This window comes from Penicillium atrosanguineum (assembly GCF_028827265.1).
Source record: "Penicillium atrosanguineum strain IBT 20685 chromosome Unknown utg000003l_segment0_segment0, whole genome shotgun sequence".
NCBI classification, from domain to species: Eukaryota; Fungi; Ascomycota; class Eurotiomycetes; order Eurotiales; family Aspergillaceae; genus Penicillium; species Penicillium atrosanguineum.
The window spans coordinates 3,665,332-3,687,559 of record NW_026623135.1 but is presented as its reverse complement, the minus strand read 5'-3'; the positions used below and the strand labels follow the sequence as shown (position 1 = coordinate 3,687,559).

The 22,228-nt window shown below is 49.6% G+C and overlaps 7 protein-coding genes across 7 annotated transcripts; 3 read left to right on the top strand and 4 right to left on the bottom strand.

Annotated features, from left to right (window-relative positions):
* Positions 1–2,583: 2,583 nt before the first annotated feature.
* N7443_004819 (putative MFS multidrug transporter) lies at positions 2,584–4,172 on the top strand (the record flags this gene model as incomplete). The annotated part of the gene is made up of 2 exons (XM_056884875.1): positions 2,584–2,722; positions 2,782–4,172. The coding sequence occupies 2 exons, from the start codon at positions 2,584–2,586 to the stop codon at positions 4,170–4,172; spliced, it is 1,530 nt and encodes a 509-aa protein (XP_056743153.1).
* A 156-nt stretch (positions 4,173–4,328) lies between these two features.
* On the bottom strand, positions 4,329–6,406 carry N7443_004818 (S9 family peptidase; the record flags this gene model as incomplete). The annotated part of the gene is made up of 3 exons (XM_056884874.1): positions 4,329–5,436; positions 5,490–6,256; positions 6,308–6,406. The coding sequence occupies 3 exons, from the start codon at positions 6,404–6,406 to the stop codon at positions 4,329–4,331; spliced, it is 1,974 nt and encodes a 657-aa protein (XP_056743152.1).
* Positions 6,407–7,316: 910 nt separating this feature from the next.
* Positions 7,317–8,999, bottom strand: N7443_004817 (uncharacterized protein; the record flags this gene model as incomplete). The annotated part of the gene is made up of 4 exons (XM_056884873.1): positions 7,317–8,567; positions 8,627–8,719; positions 8,777–8,896; positions 8,949–8,999. The coding sequence occupies 4 exons, from the start codon at positions 8,997–8,999 to the stop codon at positions 7,317–7,319; spliced, it is 1,515 nt and encodes a 504-aa protein (XP_056743151.1).
* A 2,575-nt stretch (positions 9,000–11,574) lies between these two features.
* On the top strand, positions 11,575–16,192 carry N7443_004816 (MATE efflux family protein; the record flags this gene model as incomplete). The annotated part of the gene is made up of 11 exons (XM_056884872.1): positions 11,575–11,712; positions 11,807–12,082; positions 12,151–12,327; positions 12,411–12,748; positions 12,808–13,084; positions 13,146–13,905; positions 13,969–14,081; positions 14,135–14,872; positions 15,078–15,287; positions 15,660–15,845; positions 16,109–16,192. The coding sequence occupies 11 exons, from the start codon at positions 11,575–11,577 to the stop codon at positions 16,190–16,192; spliced, it is 3,297 nt and encodes a 1,098-aa protein (XP_056743150.1).
* A 504-nt stretch (positions 16,193–16,696) lies between these two features.
* On the bottom strand, positions 16,697–18,263 carry N7443_004815 (putative UBX domain protein; the record flags this gene model as incomplete). Its single annotated transcript, XM_056884871.1, has 3 exons — positions 16,697–17,283; positions 17,343–18,073; positions 18,127–18,263. 3 exons carry the CDS (start codon positions 18,261–18,263, stop codon positions 16,697–16,699), a joined length of 1,455 nt encoding a protein of 484 aa, XP_056743149.1.
* Positions 18,264–18,602: 339 nt separating this feature from the next.
* Positions 18,603–19,407, top strand: pup3 (proteasome core particle subunit beta 3; the record flags this gene model as incomplete). The annotated part of the gene is made up of 4 exons (XM_056884870.1): positions 18,603–18,605; positions 18,682–18,700; positions 18,758–19,212; positions 19,264–19,407. 4 exons carry the CDS (start codon positions 18,603–18,605, stop codon positions 19,405–19,407), a joined length of 621 nt encoding a protein of 206 aa, XP_056743148.1.
* Positions 19,408–19,702: 295 nt separating this feature from the next.
* On the bottom strand, positions 19,703–21,151 carry N7443_004813 (epoxide hydrolase; the record flags this gene model as incomplete). The annotated part of the gene is made up of 4 exons (XM_056884869.1): positions 19,703–20,454; positions 20,511–20,583; positions 20,642–20,766; positions 20,830–21,151. The coding sequence occupies 4 exons, from the start codon at positions 21,149–21,151 to the stop codon at positions 19,703–19,705; spliced, it is 1,272 nt and encodes a 423-aa protein (XP_056743147.1).
* Positions 21,152–22,228: the final 1,077 nt, after the last annotated feature.

The following is a 22,228-nucleotide window of genomic DNA, read 5'->3' as shown; positions in this document are numbered from 1 at the left end:
GATTTTCATTGCCAAAATTTGACCCAACCGTAAATTTATACCAGGCTTCCAAAAATATTTTCAAGAAGCACAAATGAGCGCCTCAAGTGCTCGGGGAAATTTTGTTTGCTTGAGTTCGACTTGGACGTCCGCCTTATACCGTCAGCCGTTGACCGCCTCAGGCCGCAATCCCAACTACATCCATTACTCGACAATCTCTTATAGATATTGCAAACAAGCCTCTGAGCCAAAAAGCCAGCCAGCGCAGCCAGATACCATGAAAGCTTCGCGGTACTCTAGATCTCGACAAAAGTCCTGCCAGCAATGTTCAAGTGCCAAGGCAAAGTGCGATCGCAAGCAGGGACGATGCACCAGATGCATCCACAGAGGCATCCCATGCATATTTCCTCACACCACTGCTCCTTTCACTTCTTCCAGACAGCCTCTCCAAAGTCCTACCATGAATGGTGGTATTGAGCTGGGCGCCTCAGTCCCGATGCCCGACGCCTCGTTCCCAAGCCCTAGTTCTGACCTGAGCGTGAATTTTCCACCTATGAATACGGCAGCGGTTCAGTCCAGCCCGCAAAATATGGCACGGGGTCTCAATCAAGATTCAATACAAAGAAATGAGAATTTGAATGATCTTGATTTTACAAATCTGGATTTGATCTGTCCGATTAATGTTGACGATATCAGTAATCGCTGGTTAAACCCTTACATTCCGAGTCCTGAACAAACCGTCAAGGAATATCCAGCTACAGTCACCCGTTTTATTTATCGAGTGTTGAAATCATATGCATCGTTCGCGACCCGTGGCCGAAATATTCTACCATTCATCCATCCCATGCAAATGAATGAGCAATCGTCAACAGGTTCACCACTCACTACATGTCTAAACCTGATTCGGGTATGCGAAAATCCGTTGCCCGGAAGTGAGAGCTCTGCAGCCATCATTCTTCGGCGTGAGATGGAAAGTATGACGGAGATACGAGAGAAATACGACGACATGTCTCTGCTGGCAGCCTTTCAAGCCTATCTCATTTACACTATGGTTCTATTCTTTCGTCTCAGTCAGGGACCTAGCCCTTTTTTCCGGCAGGCGATGATCAATCTTCAAGAACTTGCTTGTTCCTGCTCACGGCGAGGACTAGTATGTGCGGCTGATCAAAGTCACACGCGACCGAGGTGGGAAGAGTGGATTGTGACTGAGGCTAAGCGACGTACACTTTTCGTGATGTATCTCCTTGACAGTGTGTTCTCGGTCCAAGAGAATCTTCCTACTTTTCTTGGAACTGAACTACAAGGGCTTCCTGCTCCCTCTAATAAATCTTTATGGAAAGCTCAATCTCGAACTGATTGGGAGACAGAATACACCATTTTTCTGACGGAGTGGACGGAAGAGAGTCTCAGTATTGACGAGCTTTGGCCCATACCTGCGGGTTTCGATGCAGCGAGCATTACTCGGAGACGTGACAGAGTAGACAGGTGGCTTGAGAATCTTGATGAGTATGGCACCATGATGTTTGCGGTGACAGAATGTACACATGGCGGTTGAATATGATCCACCACAAATTCCATAATTAACTCCTTACTCTTCGCCATAAGCCAGGCCTATCAGGTCAACATGATGCTTATATCCATGATTAATATATTCTGCCCCTCTGCAAGTTCCAAAACAGCATCATTGAGCGAGATAACCTTCAAGTTCATCTACGGCAAAAGGTCACAAGCATGACTTTTGAGACAGGCTCACTATGATCCACCAGCTAGTCCAGCACATTATCTGTGACGACTAATGCTTTGTAACCCAAGTCAAATGGTTGGTAGATGGTGTTCATAACAGCGCCAGAGAGAGTCAGGCCAGACTACAGATTGCAAGTTAGCCATGATCCATGAATCGAAGCCTTGTATCACGTATGACTACTACCGTATCAATGCCCTGTGCCTTCAATATCTGTTCTAGATTTCTTCCAGTGGTGGCAGACCGTCTTTTTTTTAAAACAACAACATATTATCTAGTTTGAAGCGGGGTCAATGGCGGTGGTTCGATGACCCATCTTTCAACGAGCGAAAAGGTGCGATGAGCCATTGATTGGTCTTTTGACGAACCGCAATGCTCCAGCGAGCAAGATGCAAATTCAAGGCCTTTCACCTCAGGTGTTTCTTCGGCTTTGATCAAGACGGACATACAATCGACATTGAGATGGCATAGTGTTTTCCGAAGCTCACAGAGTCGGCACAAGTCTTTTCTGATGAACCAAGTATGCCCCAGTTGAGATGAACATGGTATAAATAGGGTGAAGTCTTTACTTTCAAGTAAGGTTAGGGGGAAAAAAAATTCTCGTTGCCATATGAATCAGGTCTATACTTTACGTGGGTCTGAGGTGAAGTCAGGGTCCTGTTCCGGTCATTGTGTCTAGAGGCGTCTTCAACTCCGAGTCTCAACTCCGTCAACTCCGGAAAGCGGAAGATTATGTTCACCATCCCAGGTTGATAAGTCTCACATTTGATCTTCTTCTCCAACCGAAGATTACTCTTTTCAACCCGTCCAAGAGGTTTCAGATCAATTATTTCTGGGATACTTGAGCCTTCTGCCCACTAACCATGGCCTCAGACAGCCATCAAGAGCAACCACTGAGTAATTCTGCCGAGTCAATACCTGCTGGTACCAATGTACCTTGCACCATCTTCGATAAAAGACAAAAATGGCTTGTTGTGTTCATCATTTCATTTGCTGCGACGTGTAAGCACGAGAGAATCGCCACCTTGAGATGTTGATTCCATCAGCTAACGCTCATAAAGTCTCTGGCTTCGCATCAAACATCTACTTCCCTGCTTTACCAACCATAGCAAGTGACCTCAACGTATCCCTAGAACAAGTCAACTTGACAGTCACATCATATCTTATCTTTCAAGGGATAGCGCCGAGCTTCTGGGGCCCGGTATCCGATGTGAGAGGTCGTCGTGTAGCATACACATGCACGTTCCTGGTGTTTCTCGGCGCATGCATTGGCCTCGCCGAGAGTAAGAATTATGCCACCCTTGTCGTGCTCCGATGCCTTCAAAGTACTGGAAGTGCCAGTACTATCGCGATCGGATCTGGCGTGATTGGCGACATCACTACTCGAGCTGATCGTGGTGGGTATATGGGGATTTTCCAGGCTGGTTTACTGGTGCCTGTTGCTGTTGGGCCGGTGATAGGAGGTGCTCTCGCTGAATCTTTGGGATGGAGGTCTATTTTCTGGTTCTTGGCTATTTACAGTGGCGTTTTTCTAATTGTGCTGCTCCTGTTCCTGCCTGAAACACTTCGATCCCTCGTCGCCAATGGATCATTGGTATCATTGAACCCACTGACCAGATACCCTCTGAATATCTACCAAAAGCTCAGCAAGACAGGATGGGACCATGAAACACCACCACCTCAGTTGGCAGCCAGGAAAAGCATCGGCATCTTGAGCCCTTTTCCCATTCTTGTCACCAAGTTCACATCACCTATTATCTTATTTCTTGCGATTTACTATGCTGTCTGGCAAATGAGCATCACAGCCATGTCGTCACTTTTCGAAAGCCGCTACGGTCTCAACGAGATGCAAATTGGTCTGACGTTTATTGCCAACGGAGTTGGCTCCATGGTTGGAACCCTAGCCACCGGCAAAATTCTCGATCGGGATTATCGCCGCGTGAAAGCCAAGTACGAGCCTCAATCCGATGTTGAAGCTGGAGATTCATCAAAGAATGTTGTCTGTCAGGAAGACTTTCCGATTGAAAAGGCTCGTCTTCGACTTGTCCCATTATTTTCGGGCCTACAGTGTCTTTCTATTCTTCTGTTCGGTTGGACTATTCAATACTCCCACCGCATCCATATCGCTGTTCCAATCGTTTCAACTTTTATCACAGGATGGACTGCTGTCTCTACGCAGTCGGTTAGCATGACCTATCTGGTGGATATTTTCCCGGGTCAAAGTGCTGCAGCTAGTGCGAGTTTGAACCTGGCGCGATGTCTGTTCGCTGCTGGCGGAACAAGCTTTGTCATGCCTATGATTAATGGCACTGGGGTCGGGCTAACATTCACCGTCTGTGTTGTTGTTCAGGTTATTGCCCTTGTTGGGCCTTTTTTCCAGTGGAAATTCGCGGGGTCATGGAGGAGGGAAACAGGAAGACAAGAGGCTCCATCCTTCGAAGGCGGGAGCTAGTAATACTGGCACGGCTGGATATGGGAATAGGATGAACGAAGGGATCTCCTTGGCATGGATTGCATATTGTTTTTTGGCAAAGACACTAGATTAGTATCTAATAGCCTAGAATTGCATGATCGATTATTTAGAATCATTCATATTCACATCTTGAAATTAGGCGAGGTGGCGCTTCCACCAATTCTCCTTTTGCTTGAAAGACTCAAGAATAGCCGTGTGCCCATGCCATCCATGGCCCTCGCCGGGGAATTCAACCACCTCAGCGACTCTACCATGAGCATGCATAGCTTGAGCCATATTCCAGGCTTGAGCCAACGGAACCACCATATCCACAGTCCCCTGAAGAAGGAGCAGCGGTGCCTTAATGTTTTCCGCAAAGAAGCACGGACTTCGCTTCTTCAGCTCCTCCTCCCTGTCCCGCTTCTCTGTTTTAGACAGAAGCAACCGATCCACATCTTGGCTCTCAAACTTGTACGAATCAGCCTGCAACATCTTCACGTCGCTAATACCATAGGAACTAATTCCAGCTGCCCAGACATCGGGATACATGTGCAGGGCTTGCAGGGTCAAGTAGCCACCGGCACTGCCACCATAGATGCCGACGCGGGCTTCATCGATCAATCCTTCATTTGCCAGATACTTGACGGCGCTGACTGCATCTCCCGTATCAACCAGGCCCCAGTACCCGGACAGTCGCTCCCGATACTCGCGTCCGAAGCCCGTAGAGCCAGTGTAGTTGACAGCGCAAACGGCAAAGCCGCGAGTTGTATAGAACTGGATTTCCAGATTCAGAGCCGGGGTAACGTTTGCATTGGGTCCACCATGGACATATACCAGAACAGGGGGAGGGTTCGACCCTTCAGCTAGGAAGTCCGGGTTCTGAGGAGGGAAATAAAACATGTGCACTTTGCCATCGCATCGTGGGCCATACTTTTGAGGGGCGGTGAATTCTTGAGCACGAGAGATATACTCCGGTGCGAGGTCAAATGAGGCAGTTGAGGTGAGAACCTTTGTTTGCGTTTCAAATGAGGGCGCGATTGAGACCAATGCCAGTTCTTGGAAAGAGGTTGCTGAGGCAGCAACGACTGCAAAGCTGTTTGGTGATACGCGGTAGATTGCGTTGGCGCGGAATCCGACGTCAACATAGGGAAGATCCAAATCTCGCACGGACAGATCAACCGTGTCAATGAGGACAATTTTGCTAGTGGCATGAGTGATGGCCGTTGCCACTATTGTCCTCTCGTCTAGGGAGATATAGGTGGAGCTAGACAAGATTAGACTCCTACCAGCGAGAGTTGAATAGTTTTCTGAACTTACCTTCCAAGTTCCCATTCCGCAATGGCGAAATCAGCCTTCTCTAGACCCTTAAGCGAAAGACTGCGAGTATTGGCGTTCTTTGGATCGTATGAGTAAAGTTGCCAAAACCCAGTCCGATCACTTGCAAAGTACAATAGCCCATCCAAGCCCCATTTGGGCTGCGCAATGCTCTCCACCATCGCTTTTCCAGCAATGGAAGTATTATTTTGCAAAGATCCACTGGCCCACTCCGCCACGTGAAGCACAGTGCCTGTCCATGGCATATCTGGATGGGACCATTGAATCCAAGAAACATACTTGCCAGAAGGGTCGAACTTGGGGTGGGAGTAGAAATCATCACCTTCCGCAATGGTAGTTTCTTTCCCAGATCTAATATCAATTGCCACAAGGGTATTGTGGACGTGAGTGGCCTGAGTCTCCGGGGTAGCTTCGCGGTGGTCTTCCTTAATTGCAATCATCCAGTCCGACTTTTTCGGGTGGGTGTTGAATTCCGCATAGCGAATACCCTTGGGTGCTTCGAGGATGAGCTTGACTTGGCTCGACTCCGGGTCCAGAAGATAGATATTACAAGAATCATCATCTGAAAGAAGGATCTGACCGTCGGGTCTCATAGAAATGGAGCCACCGCCGAGTTCCTGCACCGTGGCGTGAGCGCTCAGCTCCTTGGGCAAAACATCCTTTGTTTGCCCATGGAGATGCTGCACAATAGCGAAGCGGCCGTCCTCGTTGGGTCGGCATTCAATTGAGTAGATTGCCCCCGTAGATTCCTGAACCTAATCAGCCAAACCCGTCGGGTCCGATGTACAGGTACCACTCACATTGACAGCGACTTCTTGAAGCGATATGCTGGAGCCTGCCAAAAGCTCCGCCGTGAGCGGGCTCTTCCAATGACCGTACGGTGCTGTTTGAGAAGACATCGCTCTCAGTCCTGTTTGATTACCAAGAGTTGAAATTCGAAAGATGGATCTCGAGGTGAGACACGAAATGCTCGGGACCCTCTTCAATAAGTAGCCCGCTTGGCAGTAATTCTGGATGACTCATGAGTCAGAAAATAGATAGCAAAGTCACACGGTGAGACAAACGCTAGAAAGTTTTGGTGAATAGTTACTATATGGTCGTCCCAGTATACTAAAGGATGGCCTGGAACAGAAACTAAACGGTGCCCGGATGATGCTGCGTTTCATCCCTGTCTATTCCGCCCAATCAAATCACGGAACAGCCACCTTTGGAGAGGGTTTGTAGCCGAAGATTGAGACAAGTTTGAAGTAGGCCCTGGGACAAGAAGCGGAGAAAAGAGTACTGGTTGAGTTGAATAAATGACGGGAGAAAACTGGAGGACGCAGGACGGGGTGATCGGGCGTGTTAGCCTATTTTATCAGGCAACTACAATAAATTAACCTACGGTCAGAGAACAAATTGCTTGTCACCTTGATATTTAGGTATTTCATTTCATTGGAAGGACTATTAGAGATCCTGAAGCCAGGCAACTGGATTGTAATTAAAGTATCTGGGTTGTCCTTTGGCTCACTTGGGAGTTGCCAACAAAGAATAGATATTCGGAGATAGTTGAGACTGGAATCCAGGCCATAGGAAGGAAAGATGGGGTATTATGGAGCATGCTATTTTTTTTCACGTAGCAGAAGAAAGCATGTATATGGAAGACCCGGTACCACCGGTCGAGTGAAAAAGGCACTCCTGCAAGGAAAGCGCCGAGTGATTTTCTATCCCAGTCAAACGCCGCGCTATTTGAAATCATGGAACCAACGCCGAATATGCATAAGAGAAGGAGGCTGGAGTAAGAAAAGAGAGAAGATCGGATCATAGAGTTCAATAAGGAGTCGCTCGGGCAAGGCGGCGCTGGGTTGCTCTCCTCATAGGTCCGACTGGTTGTTCGTCTTCAGAATCATCGATAGTGATTGCGTTACCGGCAGAAACCCCAGTGGTCCTGGCGGGCCTCATCGGTCTTGGAGCAGAACTGTCGCTTGAAGGTTCACTGTCATAATCGGTAGGGTAGAAACCTTGTTCGTAAAAACGGTGGGCATGAGCCATTTCAGGGTCCGCTCCATCATTCGTTTCAGCCTCGGAGACCATCGGAGATGATCTTGTGTCGTGGAATGTAGGGCTGCTGGAAGATGGGCCCACGCGAGAAGAAGAGGAGGCTTCCCAGGGTTCTCTAGTCTCTGTAAAGCTATCTTCTTCCTCGTCGACCTCACTGCCTTCCTCTTCGTCGTCTGCCATAGGAGCATATGAGATGTCGCTATAACGCGGTGGGCCCCATGATGGTACAGCCCTGTTACGAATAGGGGCAGCGCCCACCACCGTGACTCCGTCAGACTCCGCATCATCTTCCCCATCCGGGCGAACTTCGTCGTCATCAATGAACGAATCCTGATCGTCGTATTCATCTTCCTCGTCTTCATCATCGTAATCAGTCATCTCCGAATGCATCACTTGCCCTGGGTGAGGATTAGGATGAGAGTGAGGCCGAGGATTTGGGTAAAATTGAGGGTGGTGTGGGTGAGGACGAGAGCGCCATGCTTGTGGGTGACTTGGATTATTTGGATGACCTGGATGCCACAATCCATTCATTGCCTGACTGATTGCCGAAACTACGGCGATGTTAGGGTCTGCATATGGATGCGACGCACTGAACGGTCCAAATTGGCTGAATACGTCCTCGGCCTCAAAATCCCCAAATTCGTCCTCTTCGTAATCGTCTTCATTGGACTCAAAGTCAGAGGCGGTCACGCTGCCGTCGTCATCGCCACTGTAATCTGTCATTTCGTCTTCTGGGTGATAACGCCAGTTGCAATTATGACATTCTTCGCCGTCCTCAAGCTCCCACGAGCAACATGGACATCGAGTGACGCCATCGTCGACGTCGACGACTGGCTTCAAAGAAGGACCTTTTGGCTTGAAGAGTCCTCCGAACAGGCCACCTCTGTGTGGATCTGCGTTTGCCTTGTCCGTGTCTAAACGACCCGCCTCTTCTTGTTGATTTTTCGAATGCTCCGCGGTAGTCTCCCCCTTGTCCAAGAGCTCTGCGCGACTTGTGAACATCTGCACGACTGCACGAACCTATGAAAAACACAAAATATTAGAATGCTGCATGAAAGCAAGTAAGAAACCATACTTACCAGATATGCCGGCGCTGGTTGGGTTTTGACGGGTGCCCGACAGTCCGGGCATGTCCGTTTCGATCGACCGCCAGAGAACCATGAGGATAGACACTGCACGATATTAGAGAGACCATGACGAAATGCCCTGGCTGCACGCAAGAGACTTACAGAATAGCAGAAGGTGTGCCCACAAGCTAGGGTGTAGGGCTCGTAGAGTGGCCGGATACAGATACCGCACTGTATAAGACTTCTAATATCATCCACATGGCCTTGGAGCGTGTTGACCAGCTAGAACCACGTTAATTTTGAACCTCTTAAGCAAAGGGCCTGGAAAGCTTACCCCGGAGGCCTCGGCCTCAGAGCCACTACCACACGCCATGTTGGCCGCCATGCTGGCCAAGCAGGTTGGGTGGATATTTGAGGTCACTGCAGCCGCAAATTTGATATTGAAGAGATCGCGTTTTTGAAGTGGTTGCGCGGAAACGCGAAGTCCGTGAGAATGCGGTGGGGGTCGGAGGAAAAGTTTCCCGACAGTGGCAAGAAGGCGATTTAGCAGGGAACACTGGAAAAATCCGTGTCAGAGGCCAAAAGCGAATGACGCAAGAATGGGACAATGGAGAAGATAACGGAGGAAGATCCAGGCATATAAACTGGTCTCCGACGTAGAAGTCAGCCAAGAATAAAGGTGTTGTCTGCAGCCTCAGGCATAAGCTGACATAACGGTGCCTTGTCAGGTCACGTGGTTTTGTTATGCATCGATTGCTTTACTTTCACATCACAACCCTGATCCTCCCCAATCTTACCGTCACTTTCTTTCTTTCCTTTTTCTCTTGCTCTTATTATACTAGAAAGGGGTAGCCACTGTGATGATTTCAAAGGCTAGTTTGAATCCGGTTGTACATACGAGTAACATGTTTACAACACGGGCCATGAGCACTATCGCTGCCAGTTGCCGCCTCCTTACATTCAGTATGGGAAATCTATTGGCTCGGCGATATGTGTTCATTTCCTGCAAGTTAATGCAGGGATGTGGAAAGTACAGTGGTTTATCACCCCCCTGTGGTGTAGTTGATTAATAGTGAGGCTGGCGCGGGAAATCTGGCCTGTCTTGGTGATACACATGGTTCTGGTCCACGGCCCCTAGTCTAGCCTAAGGGGCTATAACTTCATAGGTATTGCAATTGAAAAATCCAGTAATGAATCGACGTGACGCATAGTGCAATATTATACTAGTAGACTCGTCAAAATACCCAGTACGGGATACTGCCACATTGCTCTCTCAGCTCTCTTGAGCATGACTCCATGCTTATACTGACTGGGGACATGCGATATTGTCAACAGCGTTAAGTTGATGACTATGCGGCTCCGGTGGTTGGCAGATTCGGGTCTCCGCGCCAAGACCGCGGATCCCCAATTCTGCCGGAGCAGCACTAACGTCCAGATCTCCAATCCACCTCTAACTTCCCCCAAAATCGCATCAGACAAGTCCTATCGGTGCTCGAATCCTTACATATACCCATACCGGCTATTTTCATTCTATTGAACCGGAGAAGTCGACAATCCAAAGACCTTGTCTCGATGTCGGGTGAAGCTCCCAAGGAGGAACCCCACGGCAAGGCGTGGGAGAAGGCGGAGAGGAAGTTCTCCCAGTAAGTTTCAAATGTCATTTCCCTTGTTCTCAGCATCTCAGTTGTGGGGCCATTGATATATGTGCACATACTTGTTGCTGGACCTCCGTCGCAGTGAAACGAAAGGATACCACCTGCGCAAGGCGACGTTGTGATTTATATAAGACCAACTTCAGGAGAGGGAAGAACACCGTTTTGAAAACATTTTGATTCGAACAATGCCTTATTTCAGCTTGCATTCTGTGCCTCAATTCATGTACATGGCTAATCCGATGATACCAGTAAAAATGCCAGCGAATACTATGATCCCTGCCAGGACTTTGCGGATCGAAGTTTAAAGTGCATGAAGCGCAACGGCTTTGATCGAGAGATGTGCGGCGACTACTTCCAGTATGTCTCTTGCCCCTAGTTCCCGAGAAACTATGCGTTGAGACCTCGGTTGGCTTGATCGCCTGTCAATTCGTCTTTTCTCGTTCCATTATTCGCGACTAACTGGATTCACTTGCCAGGGCTTATCGCGACTGCAAGAAAAATTGGGTGAGTTGAGACTTTCCAAGTTTCTTCGTTGTCTATGCGCCCCATTGAAGGCAATTCGCGTAGGCTATTCTGGGACTCGCATTATGGTGACGTGAACGCTAGTATATTGAAGCCTCGCTGACAGTGACCACAGTTGAATCAAAAGAAGGCTTCTTAACCTTTAAATTAAGACTCAAAGGAACCCGATGCTTTCCAACGGAATAGGTGCCTGTGTTAGGAGCAACAGTTGCATCTTGTGTAACATACTTTATAACCCATTAGCATGTCATTTTTCATCTCAATTATTTTGAAATTCGTTGTCTTCAATCAATCCGTATGGATGACCACATGATCTTTCATTGGAGATCTTGTGTAGCAGGCATTGAATTGCCATCGAGGAAAGGGGATGCTACTGAAGTACTCATTGCAAAGCATAATGTGAAGCTCCCTTGGAGAAATTGGAGCATATTGCCTTACAAAGAGAAATCAATTATCACCCCAGAGATCCATAACGTTCCAAGTGAAAGAGGAGTTTCTTACATGCGTATGTCAATGAGAATGTGACACTTCTTCAGAGGCAACTCAAGCAGTCACATCCGTTGGGGCTTAGTCAGCAGGCGCCTCTAACCACAAATACCCCTCGGCCCTCACCGCCCTTCCTGCTTCTGCCTCTTAGCTTCACCGCCCTCCAACCTTCTGCCTCTTTTCTCTTCACCGCTCTCTTACTTCCCCGCCATAGTGCGACTGCGAGCTCTCTTTAAGTTCGAATTACTCTCTATTTCTGCGTGACTGCGCTGTTGGGTCGTGTAAGAGCGTCTCAAAATGGCGTCTGCGAATGATCCAGTCTTCCTGCGTCGGAACAACCAGGTTCAGGATGCGATTGACGGGCAGAATCTGAAGCAGGCGCTTCAGTTGGTCGAAAAACGCATGAAGAAAGGCGAGGACACAAGATTCTTGAAAGTACGTAGATCTAATTGCCACGGATCTGAGCTTCGAGTACCTCGAACTCGCGCTCTACGTCAGACGAAAGCATTGTTAACATGAAACTTGACAGGCTTGGAAAGCGCATATCCTCTTTCTCCATGCAGACGATGCTCACAAGCAGCGTGGAATTGCCGAGACCCTCGAGCTTTGTGCCGCCGAACCCCCTACCACCGACCTCGAAACCTTGGACAAGCTCTTCCGGACGCTGCAGAGGCTGGACGGGCATAGTGCGACTAGAAGTAGTCTGTGGGAGAAGGCCTCCAAGGCAAAGCCACAAGATCTGGAGATTCAGCTAGAATGGTTTACAACTTCGTTTGAAAGCAATGACTGGAAGTCGGCGCAAAAGGTCGGCAAGAAACTATGACCCCATGCATTGCTCACTCAAATCTGACTTTTATTTCTCTCTAATTACAGGCTGCAATGAGCCTCCAGAAGAACTTCCCTAGGGAGCGGAAGTATTACTTTTGGGCCATCTTACTCACGCATCTTCTCGCAACAGATGCTGCCAGTTCTGACATGGAGCGCAAGCTTTTTGGAACATTGGGGTATCGGATGGTCTCAAAAGCAGCTGCCGACGTTCCTGCCAATCCGGTAAGTAGCCTTTCCTGAATCTCGAATATCCTTTTCTTTATATTGCCTTTAAGGGATGGAAAGCTTACAAGTAACTATACCAGGCCGATCTGTTGAGCCACTCACGCGTAATTCAGACTTCTGAGGAGCTAAGATTGCTTATCAAGATTTTCGAGTCTCAGAACCAGCATGCCGAAATTGTCAAGATTTTGGATAGCGAAAACCTTGGTCTCAAATCTCGGATTATCCGAAACGACAAGAGCTTCCTCATCAGTAAAGCCACGGCCTTGGCGTCTGCTGGACTGTGGGACGAAGGCCTGGCTTTTGCGAAAGACCTTTACACTGTCTCCGAGGGTATGATCAAGAAGAAGCTTCGCGAGCTCGATGATTGGGGCATCTGGAGTCTGTTGGTTGAAGCTATACGGAACATCAAAACTCCCGGGTTTGTTTCTAGACCCCATTGTAAAAACGAGATCATGCTAACCATTCCTCGCTCTTTAGAATTGCCACTGAGACACAAAAATTTGTCGAAGAGTTCATCAAAGCCAATCCTAAGTCCCGCAATGCGGCTCTGGCCTTTATTGACTTGTCCATATTCGGGATGCAACGGGGAGAGATGACCGCGGATGATGTTCTCTCAGCTTGCCAGAGATACGCAGATCAACACAAGCACAAGCTCTATTTGTTTGGCGATCTACGAAGAGCGTTAGCTGATAACAGAACTGCCTTGTCGAAGATTGCCGACTATCTTTCAATTGCTAAGGATGATGGCAAAGATGTTAGTTTCCAAATTTCCAAACATCTCGCATACTTTTGTTGAAGTCTAACCGTCAATTCAGTTCATTGTTCCGATGATCAACTCTCTCAAAATTTCCTACTGTCTGAACATCTCAGGTGCCGAGGACAGCTCTTCCAAGAACAAGGTTGAGGCATTTGTTAGGCAGTGCCTGAACCTCTATCAGTCTTGCATCAACAAAGGAAGTCCGGAAAAGACCAAGGAGGAGGAAGCGGCTTCTGCCACTGAAAGCCAGCCTAGAGATGATCTGTGCATTCTTGCTGCTATGGCTCTTCTTCGTGCAAGTGAGACTGGTGAGATCCAAGCGCGGGTTCCAGATTCGGCTCTCATTCGTGCCGCTAGCGTTTTGGAACGGCTTCTGCTCGATTCGCCTCACAACTACCAGGCTCGTTTACTCTTGGTTCGCACCTATCTTATCCTTGGTGCCGGCTCTCTTGCATTGAGCACATTCAGCAAGCTTTCAGTCAAGCAGATTCAATTTGAGTCTGTTGCTCACAATCTCTTTACCCGCCTCGCAACTATTCACCCTCACTCTGCGCCGCCAGTCGAAGGCGCCGAGTACAAGGACTTTGACCCTCAAGCAGCATTTATTCAGGCCCTTAACTTCTACCGTACCTCCGAGGTATCAACACTCAAGTTCCGCACTCGTTGCATAGTTGAGGGAAGCTTTGTCAATGCGGAAGAAATGGTTCAGCTGCGGGATCGCCTCAGGAACAGTATCTGTCGCAAGATGTTTGCGCTCGAAGTGCGACGCTCGCAGAGACTGGCGGGAGGAGACCCATTGGCTCGCTATGATGATATAGGTTCGTTTCCACTTGTGTTGAACGTTAATTTTTGTTTGAAGCGGTTGTTAACTATGCTCACAGCTCGCAATGCCTCTCCTTCCACGGACAACCGAGATTACGATGTGTTTATGAACTGTGAAGGCCTAGAGAAACCTTCATTTGAGCAGAGAATGCGCGTTGGACCGATTCCCAAGGTATCTTTTCTTGGTTTGAGTTGTCTCCTCAACATTAGCTGACATTTGTTCAGGAAAACTGGATGGTTTCTGCCCGGGTTACCGACCAACTGTTTTGCGTGCTGAAGGGCATTACTTTGCAGAAGCCACTCACACTGGAACTGGATGTCCATGAACTCGAGACGTTGAGCATCTCCGAGGCAGCAGGTGATCAAACAGTCTCGGAGAAAGAGGCAGCCAAAATTCATTCATCGCTACTAAAAGCTGCAGTCTTTATGGCTGGGTCGAAAACCACCACCCCTGAACAAGCCGACAAGGCTCTCGTCGAAGTGGAGGAATTTCTGAAATTAAAGAAGAAGGATCTGACGCTTGATTCCACTGATGTCTCGCCGATCATTTCCACTACCGCTTTCTACCTATCCGATCTGCCGACTGCGCCCACCTGGAGATTTTTCCACGTTGTCTTCACGCTTCTGGAGACACTGAATGCTCTTTCTCAACTCACTACGTTAGCTTCACGGAAGGGTTCTAAGGCCACCAAACTCCCCAAAGAGCGTGTTGACCGGCTCTCTACTCTGGTCGCTGAGATCTTTGATCTCGTCCGGGCTAACACCAAGGCGCTTAAGAAGCGCGTTTCCGCATCTGGTGTGCTGAGTGGCCTGGTCGACCTTGTCGGCCAAGGCGACCCAACCAACAGCTACAACCAGGAACTCCAGCAAACACTGGAGGCCACCTTGGATGGATCTGCAGTCGAGGTATTCTGCGGCTCTCTGATGGAGAGCTGGGAAGACGCCCTGGATGGAGTCATAGGAGTCAGAATCTGATAGGGCACATAGATGGCTTGTCAAATTCATTTCTGGTGATTATTAAAAGATGCCCTAGAGAGATGGATGGCCATGGAACGCCTGTATCATTCTTACTCTATAAGAACATGTAGATCCCATGCGAGGGCATACAGTAGCACGTGACTCGTATGGTCTCTACTGCCTCAGGCAAATATACCCGCATGACCACTAGCCTGAATGGGTGATTAGCCCTAGCCCTAATAACTCGCCTACCGCACACCGCGCCAAGACCCGCAATTGTGCGGTTCCCGTTACTAGGCGGATCTGCTCACTGGATTCTTCATTCCCTTTCTACGACAACCACCGCCAACCTCCCCAGTCACCAACCGTCGAGATGGCCCAGGAACGCTCCGGAATTGTGCTCGGCACCAACAGTGGCCACGTATGTCCATCACCTTTTCCCCTTGGCAGTGTCATGTTTGGAGCTTTGTTTTTCGGTGGAAATTTTTCGAGTCAGGTCCCGTCGAGGGTTCAAGATCAACACACAATGCGCCACTGCGATGATACCGCAGATCAGAAGAACAGGTTTATGGAACATGAACTGGAAGAGGATGAGCTGGGGATGGACGTTCAAAGTTGCGGAAGAAAATTTGGACATTTGGGGGACCCGACAAAACATGAATCACCAACCTGAACTCCCGACACGATCTTGAACCGAATCAAATCGACGTACACGAATGAACAAAGCTCTCCAACATGAACATGACTGCAAATGGATCATTTGAACCTGACCGACTAACATGCTCAATTATAGAAAACCACTGCCCTCAACACCCCCAAGAACAAGATCAGCCGTACCAAGGGCCAATCTTCCCGCCGCACTCAGTTCGTCCGCGACATCACCCGTGAGGTCGTCGGTCTCGCCCCCTATGAGCGCCGCATCGTTGAGCTGTTGAGGAACGCCCAGGACAAGCGTGCCCGCAAGCTCGCTAAGAAGCGCGTACGTGTCGATCCCTCTTTTTTTCATTGATCTGTTCGCGTGTTGGATTGGTTTGATTTAGGAATTGTGTGGTTCGGAACAATCTGGTGCAGCAGGGTGCTTGATGCGATTTGCCGCTCAAGGAAGACACAAGTCGACCTTCACTCGGCTCATCCACATATTGCAAACCTGCACCATTTGCCCCGAGTTACCATTTCCATCTTCCAATCTCCAGCGAGAAGACAAGCAAATGACCGTCGAACCAATGCTAACATCATCTTCAGCTCGGTACTTTCGGCCGTGGCAAGGCTAAGGTTGAGGACATGCAGCGCGTCATCGCTGAGTCCCGCCGTGTCCAGGGTCACTAAACGCTCCATTCCGTTGATTCTTTTTCTCCTTAACGACTCGAATACCTGGCGCGCGCAAGGGATACGAACGAAAAAATCGCATAGCGTATGGCTTGCGGATCGGAATATGGATATAGTTTTTGACTACCGGTGGATGACGGGGATGGCAAAAGTGGAATCCCTTCCTCTTGTTATGGAAGAGAAACCATAATGAAAACATTTTGTTCAACGTTCTATGCATTTACTCGTAGTTTCGTAAGGTGTTTGAGTGACTCGTGGGGGTCATGTCTAAGCGTGACGATGTTGCGCGCGTGGTGCTATCTGGGGTTATGGATTATTTTAGGGATTCACTGGAATGAATAGTAGAGTGGAGCTAGATCGTCGTCAATCATGCAATTACATTGGTACAGCTCAGTATACGCAAATAGATCTATCGCCATTCGCACAGCAATGCAACGCGTGCCAAGTCATGGTCATCCAGAAACACGCATCACTCATGAGACACGTCTGAGTCGTTAAGATACTTCATTTCTTTCCAGGGAGCTTCAGCCACTTCGGAATGCCACCACTCTTTTTTGCTCCACCAGGCTTGCCATCGCCAGAACCACTCGGGCCTTCCTCGGTCTTCCGTGCAGATGGTTCCTCCTTGGGTTCTAGTGGCTGCTCGACCTTCAACTCCTGAGCTTTGCTTCGGAGTTCCGGGCGCAGCAAATTTGTTCGGCGCTGTGCAGAGGACACGCCATCGGCCCATGTGAAGTTGACCAGGACTCGACCTGCGAGACCCAAGTCCTGGATCAGGGTCTGATCAGACTCAGGCAGGGTGCTCGGGCTTCCAGGATGCGATGCAGTGGGGCCGCTGAATATGTTGAGGTTGAACTTCTCTCCAGAAAATGCTGAATCAAGACAGTTGCGTACGAATCCGTACAGTGATTTGCCAGAGTCGAAGGGTCCAAACTTCGCAACTATTTGGCTCTGGTCTGGGAACCGGACTTTCACATCTACCTCGCGAATTGCGGAGCGCCGCTTCTCCTCTGCTGCAGCTTTGGCGGCGATTTCAGCGTCGGTGAGTAAGCGCTGGTTGCGAGAGCTTTGGTTGAGTAGGCGCTGATGAGCTTTAGCGTGCTCGACCGAGGGTACATAGTCTTCCTCGTTGTAGGGTATTTGCGCAGACGATGGGGTATTGGCGGATGGAGGGAGAAGACGGCGATAGGCCGTTCAGGCGTTGACATTAAAGTCGGGTGCTCTGAAGCATCCGGCATCAGAGTATCCTGGTCATCTACTGAGGCCACAGTCGGTTCACTTGATGCTTCGGCTTGATCAGAACCAGAAAGCTGCTGCTGCGTTCCATTGTTTGTCTCCTCTCCAGGCGTTGCGGGTGCTTCGTTCGGTGTCGGCGCTGGCATTTCATCCTCTGATGCCTTGAAGTACTCAGCAATCTTGGTCATGGCCACGTGGAGCGGGTCTTCTGTCTGTCGGAAGCTGAGTCGCATAAGCACGTTGCCACTATTGAAGCCGAGCTGGGCCAGCGTTTTCTGCAAGTCCGCAAAGCTTGATAGCTCGCGCTCCAAGATCCGTAGGACCGGGATCTCGTAGAACAAGCTACCAGCACCGGAGTCGCCATCAGTTGTAGCAGGCACCCCTCGAGCAGTCAAATTCCGCAGTGGACCAGCTCCTGCGACTCCAGCTTCAAACTTGCGCAATACCAGCCAGAGCGTAGTCGAGCTCGGGAATTTGTCAAGTATGCGGCCGTTTGGTGCACCGCGAGCTTCGGATTCGGGGAGCTGGAGGGCGACTGTGACGACGGAAGGAGATCGAGATAGCTGGACAAGCTCTAGCTTTGCGCCAGGAATCAGGCCAGAGAGGCGATAGGAAAGGGAAAGGTCCAGTTGTTTGCCGTTGTGCCTTGTAAACCGGGTTAGCATCGCCACATGTCGGCGGAAGGCAGCTTGACTCACTTTAAGGCATATTGGTTGGGGTTGTATCCAAGCTTGGAGCATGCCTCCTGCAACACATCCGTCAAGTGTTTGGTAGGTGTTGTCTTGACCGTTGCCCGCCTGGCCGTCGCGTCGATCACCACGACGTGGGCGCTCATAGTTACGATGTCTGTGACTCTTAGAGTGCAATGGGGAGATGAAATAATAAGAAGAAAGTTAGGAATGAGGTGAGGTGAAGATAGGAGTAGACAAGGTAAGATGAGGAGAGTGTGGGGGTGAATGTTAGAAAGAAAGTAGTCGAAGGTCGAGGCCGACCAAACAGGCAGCGGTGCGGCGTCATCCGAGCTCTCGCGTACCTCACAGCTCCCCATCGCCAACTCACCTCCCCCATCATCCCCCCGACCTTCTCCTCCAACCCTCTTTGCATCCCCACCTGTCTCTCGTCAAAGCTCCAGAAACTACTCCGCTACCGGGATTGATAAGAAAGAACTGCAATAATGGTATGAGACAGGATCCCTTCCCCCATTCAATCCTAGCCGCTGGACCTCAAAGCTAACCACCTCCTGCCATCATCAGGGCTCTCCCTTCGACATCAGTACGAATCTATCTTGCCCCTAAACCCCAATCGGCCAATACACTAATATTTACACAGATGGCGGTGCCTGCGTCGCCATGGTGGGCAAGGACTGTGTCGCCATCGCTTGCGACCTTCGCTTGGGCATGCAAGCCCTGACCGTCTCCAACAACTTCCCCAAGATCTTCAACTACGCCCCGTCTACCTATCTCGGCCTGACTGGTCTCGCCACCGATGTCAATACCGTCTCTGATCTCTTCCGCTACAAGGTCAACATGTACCGCCTGCGAGAGGAGCGCAATATCTCCCCGCAGACCTTGGCCAACCTGGTCAGCTCATCGTTGTACGAGAAGCGTTTCGGTCCCTTCTTTGTCAGCCCTGTCATCGGCGGTATCAACCAAACGACTGGCAAACCGTTCATCTGCGGATTCGACAGTATTGGCTGTATCGACTTCGCCAAGGACTTCATCGTGAGCGGTACGGCCAGCGAACAGCTGTTCGGTACCTGTGAGGGTCTGTGGGAGCCTGATCTGGTGCGTACACGCTCTTTCATTTCCTTGCGATCGAAGCTAACATGATCACAGTCTCCTGAGGACCTCTTCGAGACCATCTCCCAAGCGCTACTGGCCGCCGTCGACCGAGACGCTCTCTCCGGTTGGGGTGCACAGGTGTATATTATAGAGAAGGACAAGGTGACCCAGCGGTTACTGAAGGGACGACAGGATTAAAGAGGAGGATACATGAGGGTTCAAGTCAGTTCATTTTGGGCTTTCTGTTGGTTTGAGGGCATCGGCGTCTGTGGTCTTCACTGGATGATGATGTGCCATCGCGGGTCAGCCACTGGTGCAATACCACAGTGACGCGAGGACGACGGCCAGGCCGTGGATTCGTCCTGCTATAAGTTTCTCATACTCAATATCACGATAATACAAGCCCCGTCATTTGGTCACAATTGTGTTTCATTCGCATGAATCTGGAGTTGATTCTCATCCAGGGATACTAGTTGTTTAATTCAACACGGGGTCAATAGCCATCTTTACCCTGGACCGCCTCGTAGGCTGGCCCATCCCTGCCCAGGAATGCTTTCACATCACCCGCCAGTACTTCGGGCACCTCCCAAGCAGCAAAATGGCCACCACGCTCAAACTCCTTCTCCTGCACCACATTTCCAATCGAACGGTACCAAGTAATAGGCCACTGGATAATCTCTCCCTTGAACTGCGCGACAGCAAACCGCACATTATATTGCGCAGAAGCCGACAGCACCTCAGAAAGAGTCATCCAGTTCGTAATCATCTCCTGCTTGCTATCACCCCCGGTGTCCTTACTTTCAGGCTTCGATGCCGAGCCTTCATGGTAGATCCGAGTCGATGCTGTCGGCCCAGCCCGCGAGAAATAGTACACGCTGATCCAGGTCAGGATCTCGTCATCTGTCCATTGGTAGTTATCTGACCACAAATGTAATTTGTCGTAAATCCACGCGAGAAGCGCCACTGGGCTGTCATGCAGGCCATACCCTAATGTCTGCGGCCGGGTCTCTTGCTGCTTCATGTACGCACTGCCATTGAGAGCATAGTCCACGGTGCGGCCGATAGCCCTCCGGTCCTTAGCAGAGAAAGGCACGCTTGCTAGGGAACAAAGGAATCGGAGAGGATTCCGCCATGGGAAAGGGGGTATCACGGGGATGAAGTTAAGGTGGATGGCTTGGATGTGCCTGCTGTAGTACTGTGCCATGGTGCGGGCGATCATGCTTCCCCAGTCTCCTCCCTGGATGACTGCAGAACACTCCGTCAGCGATTGGGTTGACCATTTATGATACCGTCGTCTTTACCGTATTCTTCATACCCTAGGGTGATCATCACCTTGTGCATAGTCTCGGCATACTGAGCTAGACCAAATCCTCTCTAGTAATCACAATCATCATCGGTATACATCCAGGAGACACCAGATCAAAGAACATACCATCTGCACACCCTGTGAGAAACCATAGTTAGGCAATGAAGGTACCACAACATCAAAGGCTGGACCATCATCGCCCTTCAAAAGCAGTGGGATTAATTTCGTAGCTTCGAGGAAGCTTCCCGGCCCTAGTATGCAGTTAGCCACCGCGCATCTGACATGAGCAGAGATTGAGCATGTAAAAAGCTAACATCCGTGAATAAACAAGAGAGGAATAGCGCGTGGACTCCCACTCTGATGATGCACGACATGGATATCGAGTTCACCAAAGCCATCCACACGAATGGCGACTATGAACTGGTTGAGCTGCTCGTTCAACTTCTTTTCTTGGGCGCGCCAGTCAAAGTTCTCACGCCATGTTGTGACCAGGCGCTTCATCTCAGCGAGTGGAACACCCATGTCCCAGCCAGCTTCGTCCAGTTCATCGGGGAATTTTGCTGCTTCGAGTTTCTCGTTGAGTTGTTTGAGCTGCGAATCCGGTACGGCGATGTTGAAGGGGGAAATGGAGCCCATATTTGGTTCAACACGGATTAGATGTCTTAGCAGAGAATTGAGGAGTTAGGTTTGCTGTATACATCTGAAATCAATGTTGCGACGTGATCCCTACACTGCGGAGCCCTAATGCATCATTGGTGGGGATCTACCTCGGTATCACAGAATCACGATGCCAACGGGCACTGAAAAGCTTTCAGCTACGTCTTAGGATTCACTTAAGAGTCATTGAAGAGCAGTGTTATTACTTTGTGTTACTATAGTCGTGTCTCAGGGTATTCAGTGGGGTCGTCCACGTCAACTGCCGGCTCGGCTGCTTTCATGGAAGTTAACATATATATGTATTCACTGCTCCGCTGCTCCACTATTCCATTACTGGACTTGGAATGCACCATCCGGCACTCGACCGTGTCTAGCTCCCAGTGTTGTACTCTTTGAAAAAAAAAAAAAAAAAAAAAAGCAAATCGAATTCAAATTTTGAATCCGATTTTGATACCCCTTAAAACGAGAAAGGGCATGCAACCCTGGGATACGAGCAAGGCCGTGCGGCTGAGATCGGCCAGTCGGGAATATCCCTGTTTTCCTGAGCGCAGCATAATTCAGGGATCGGGACTTGATTATGCACAGTTGCCTGAGGAGAAAACGAGAGAACTACTCCTGGTTCATTTGACTCGACAGATCATTTTTGGAATTGAGACTTTGAGATTTGGACTGGACGATATCAAAATACGCTCCGGCGGTGGAATGCCACGACAAGGAGAATTAGCTTGAGTAGGTGAGGGTCAACTGTTTTCCTAGGAGGGCATGTGTAGACAATGCTCTTATCTCCAGTGCCATAGTTCCAATGACGACGGTCGTCAGGAAATCGAAGATCAATCGGGAGTTCTCCACGCTCGCCTAGTTCGCCGAGCCAGTCCGAGCGTGCCCCGGTACCCAGTACGTGCCCACTGGTGCCCCCAGCGTGGCCACACAAGTACTCGCTACTTACGCGAAGGCTTGAGTCCTCATCTGCGCGGCGCAGGTCTAGATCCCGCCGATCCGGTCTTTCCGTACGTATGTGCGTGAACAAAAGAAAAGAAAGGGAGACATACCTGGATA